Source organism: Salvelinus sp. IW2-2015, linkage group LG35 (genome assembly GCF_002910315.2).
Source record: "Salvelinus sp. IW2-2015 linkage group LG35, ASM291031v2, whole genome shotgun sequence".
In the NCBI taxonomy this organism is placed as follows: domain Eukaryota; kingdom Metazoa; phylum Chordata; class Actinopteri; order Salmoniformes; family Salmonidae; genus Salvelinus; species Salvelinus sp. IW2-2015.
This window is the reverse complement of record NC_036874.1, coordinates 6525305-6530317: the sequence shown is the minus strand read 5'-3', so window position 1 is coordinate 6530317 and position 5013 is coordinate 6525305. Positions and strand designations below refer to the sequence as shown.

The window sequence follows — 5013 nt, the reverse complement described above, 5'->3', positions numbered from 1 at the left end:
TGAAATGTCACCGATAGGATCTGAGCACCCTAATTGGGTTGACCCCAAAATAAACACCGAAAAATCTGCATATTCAGCACGTTAGAATTAGTAACGATGTATTATTATATATTAGTATAATAATACGATTTTCACTCACACGAATAAGTACAACGTTTTTACTGACTGAGATGAACATGCCGGAATCATCGTAATCAAACACTGTTCCCACACGGACGAAGAAGACTACATGCCACACGCGAAGTCTTAGAACATTTCTGGAACATTTGCGTTCATAAAAAATGTATGTGAAAATATTTCGTGCATTTTCAATAACAGTCTATCTATCACTATAATGTGTTAGTGTCATCCATTAACATTAGCAGGATAATTTCATATGGATTGATGAAATAATAGATTWGAGGATGTCAAGGAAGTTCTGCTATTAGCTACTGCCGTTAATTACAGTAGTGCAAGTTATGGCACTATCAAAGCAAGACGACACAGMCAATGTTGTACTCCCTGGAGAGGAACCCAAAGACGGATTGCGATGTCTTACCCCACCTGTCCAAAGCAAAACATCTACTKGCAGGACTTTGAATGAGAAAGAGATGGAGAAACTGACAGGTGACCAGACTTTGGTGTCTGACTTCAAGCAGATGAAGTTGGAAAAGGAGGCACAGAAAAACTGGGACTTGTTTTACAAAAGGAACACAACAAACTTTTTCAAGGATAGGCATTGGACCACCAGAGAGTTTGAAGAACTGAAAGTGTGCCTTGAGGTAAGAAGATGGCGTAGGAAGTTGTTAGGTTTCCAACTAGGGGTGCATCTCAATACATTTCTCAATACGGTATGTTTCTCTCTCTCTCAGTTTGAAGCCCAGAAGCTGGTCCTGCTTGAAGCTGGCTGTGGGGTTGGGAACTGCATCTTCCCACTACTGGAGGAAGACCTTAACATCTTTGTCTATGCCTGTGACTTCTCACCACGAGCTGTGGAGTTTGTGAAGGTAAGAAGATGTACCACTGATGACCCAGAGCCAGTGGGACTTTTAACAAAACAACCCTGATATCCAGTGTCATTTTCTCTTTGTCCTCAGCAACACTCCCTGTACTGYGCTGAGCGCTGCAGTGCGTTCCAGTGTGACCTGACTAAGGATGACCTGAGGGGAAACATCCCAGTGGGATGTGTGGATGTGGCCACGCTCATATTCGTTCTCTCAGCCATCCACCCAGACAAGATGCAGCAGGCTCTGGACAACATTTACAGGGTGAGACGGGGCTGAGGAAAAGGATGAAACTGCAGTAAACACTTAACACCCTCAAAATAACTTGTGACTTTATTGACATTCTCTGTGTCAGGTTCTGAAGCCAGGGGGCATCATTCTGTTCAGGGACTATGGTCTGTATGACCACGCCATGATGAGGTTTAAGGCCGGAAACAAACTGGGAGAGAACTTCTACGTCAGACAGGATGGTACCAGGTCTTATTTCTTCTCCAAAGGTCAGTCCATTCCTCTTTCCTCTCCAACATTTTCCCTCGTAGTTATTTTAGCTTTTTTGTCTTTCTTTATTGTCTTTTTTTTGTCTTTTCGAATTACCCACAAGCAGTAAGCAGTTGGTCTGGTCTCTTCTGTGGGACTCTTTCTCTGTTTATACATTTTGAATCATGATTATTGTCTAATCTTGATWATGGTCCAGTAGTGTGGTCAAGTGCTGCTAAGAAAGACCTAGTTAAGCTGCAGCTGGTCCAGAACAGAGCGGCACGTCTTGCTCTTAATTGTAATCAGAGGGATGATATAAATACTATGCATGCCAGTCTCTCTTGGCTAAGAGTTGAGGAGAGACTGACTGCATTACTTCTTCTTTTTATAAGAAATATTAATGTGTTGAAAATTCCAAATTGTTTGCATAGTCAACTTACACACAGCTCTCACACACACACTTATCCCACCAGATATGCCACCAGGGATCTTTTCACAGTCCTCAAAACCAGAACAAATTCAAGAAAGCGTACAGTATTATATAGAGCCATTATTGCATGGAACTCTGTTTCATCTCATATTGCTCAAATAAACAGCAAACCTGGTTTCAAAAAACAGATGAAGCAACACCTCACGGCACAACGCCTCTCCCCTATTTGACGTAGTTTGTGTGTATGCATCAATAATAAGGCTACGTGTGCCTTTTTTTAATGTAGTTCTGTCCTTGAGCTGTTCTTGACTATTAATGTTCTGTATGATGTCATGTTTTGTGTGGACCCCAGGAAGAGTAGCTGCTGCTTTTGCAACAGCTAATGGGGAGCCTAATAAAATACCAAATCTGAACGTCTGTGTTTCAGAGCTCCTAGCAGACCTGTTCAGAGGGGCGGGGTTCGAGAGTGTAACCAATGAGTACGTGCTACGAGAAACAGTCAATAAGAAGGAGGGGCTTTGTGTGCCCAGGGTGTTCCTTCAAAGCAAGTTCCGAAGGCCAGACCAATTACAGGGCTCCTGAAGTCCCTTTCCTCAACAAATGTTTGAAWCCTTCAAAGGCACAAATGGACTGAAACCTTCATATATAAATGGATATCATTGGACAAAAGCCTACACTGCCGTATTGCTGATTTAAGTGCCATTTGTTTGATTATGCTTTTTTATTATTATAACTCAGTGGTGGAAAAAGTACCCAATTGTCATACATGAGTAAAAGTAAAGATAMCTTAATAGAAAATTACTCAAGTAAAAGCCACCCACTTAAATACTAGAGTAAAAGTAAAAAAAAAAAATGTTTTTAAATAGAATAATCAAAAGTAAATGTAATTGCTAAAATATACTTAAGTATCAAAAGTAAAAGTAAATGCTATACATAATTTTACATTTCTTATATTAAGCAAACCAGAAAGCACAATTTGTTTTATTTACTGATAGTCAGGGGCACACTCCAACACAGACATAATTTACAAACAAAGCATTTGTGTTTAGTGAAGTCTGCCAGATCAGAGGCAGTAGTGATAACTGCGCGTTTTCTTGATAAGTACGTAAATGTGACAATTTTCCTATCATGCTAAGCATTCGAAATGTAACGAGTGCTTTTGGTTGTCAGGGAAAATAGGAGTAAGAAGTACATATTTTCTTTAGGAATGTAGTGAAGTAAAAGTTGTAAAAAATATAAATGGTAAAGTACAAATACCCCAAAAAACTACTTAAGTAGTACTTCAATGTATTTTTACTTAATTACTTTACACCAATGATAAAACTGTATATGATGGATAATTTCTTAGAGAGAATGGTTTGTTGTGTAGTTTCAGAGTTGTTAAAGTTCCAATACTATTTTTTGCTGCCAACTTTTCTAATCATGTAATACATTTTCTTTACCACAAGGGGGCAACAAAACCTGTAAAGAAAATATGTAACATCAAGTGCTCCTTGGTTAGTCTAAATAAATATTCCTATTTTTTATCCTGCTCAATTTGTTTTATGTTTCCAGTTGATCATGTTTACCTAGCATTCATACACAATGTGCATAGTTGGCAAACCCATGTTGACTTMTAAAAATGTAAAAGTGATTTAATGTAGATGTCATGCACTTAATAATCTCTCGTGGACAGTGGGCAGGATTTGCATGTAACATATCTGACACAATTGTGCAAGATTTTAGTTCTTGGTGTCTGAGATTATTCACCTTAATGATTTTGAGTGGGCAGGATTTGTTTTAGTGCAACAGTAATAGATCCTGATATTTTTAAGTTGCCACTACATATGAGAATACCTCTGCTTTTATGTCTTTAGGCACTGAACAAAAAGCATCTGGATTCGTTTTTGAGACCACCTCTTTTTTTTCTGCCCCCAAATCCACCCATCTGTGACACCACAAAGTGACCCCTGACCCTGTAGTAGGATGAGTCAACAGCAAGAAGCTGAAATTGTTAATCACATGTAACCTTTTCAAAGACCTTACAGATGTGTGTGTAGGTTTTTTGTGTGTATTTTTTAATGTGGAACTGACCCCACCACGCATTTGCCCTTTCCAGCAGTGGACTGGGTCAGTGTGGGTTTGTGCCATGTCACCTTTGGGAGATGAGACAAGGGAACACGTGTCACTMCTCTCACATCATCAGGAACGTGAGGGCAGCTGTATCCACAGTACACGAGGAGTCTGACATTCAGTGAAATGCCACAACCCCACCAGACACCTGGGGCTCAAAGGCCAGCTCCCTTCTGGCTTTTTATAGCCTATTCTGGGTTTACTGATACAGCAAAGCACTTCCGTTTAAAATGTTTATTTATATCACCAGGTAGGTTCRCATGGGTCTGAGCATCATTTCAACATCCTAGAACCAAAGTCTTGCATCGACTTTGTTTATTTAACCAGGCAACTCAGTTAAGAACAAATTCTTATTTACAATGAYGGCCTACCCCGGCCAAACCCAGACGACACTGGGCCATTTGTGCGCCGCCCTATGGGACTCTCAATCACAGCCGGATGTGATTCAGCTTGGATTCAAACCAGGGACTGTAGTGACACCTTTTACACTGAGATGCAGTGCCTTAGACCGCTGCGCCACTCGGGAGCCCATGTTAATATCTGTCCACGAGAGATTAGTCTGAGAAAGGCTTTGCACAGTTTCACTGACATTCATCTCTGACAGAGATCTATCATTTGTTTAGAAATGGGGTTGATTTCTAGATCAGATAATCAGTGCAGCTCCCAGGTCAGACCGACCCTACTCACTGGGTACAGAACTCAATTCAACGTCTATTCCACCTTGGTTCCACGTCATTTCATTGAAACAACGTGGAAATAACATTTATTCGACCAGTGTGTGCCCAGTGSATAGTGAATATGCACAGTACCCGCCATGTCCATATCCTGTCAATAGGAAGTCTATAGCAGCACAATGAATCGTAGAGGGAGTACACAGGGGCTCCCAGTCCTATTCAAGGTCCCCATCATCACTCATCACCTGTCACCATTATAACGTTCGTGACACAGGTACACACCCTGATCCGTCCTGTACACACACATAAACAAGTGGCGCCCGTCTTTCTATCGCGT

At 40.7% G+C, this 5013-nt stretch overlaps 1 protein-coding gene across 1 annotated transcript; it reads left to right on the top strand.

Annotated features, from left to right (window-relative positions):
- Positions 1 to 101: 101 nt before the first annotated feature.
- LOC111958886 (tRNA N(3)-cytidine methyltransferase METTL6-like) lies at positions 102 to 3426 on the top strand. The gene is made up of 5 exons (XM_023980205.2): positions 102 to 761; positions 852 to 986; positions 1077 to 1247; positions 1339 to 1480; positions 2318 to 3426. The coding sequence occupies exons 1-5, from the start codon at positions 459 to 461 to the stop codon at positions 2470 to 2472; spliced, it is 906 nt and encodes a 301-aa protein (XP_023835973.1). The 5' UTR covers positions 102 to 458; the 3' UTR covers positions 2473 to 3426.
- The last annotated feature ends 1587 nt before the right edge of the window (positions 3427 to 5013 follow it).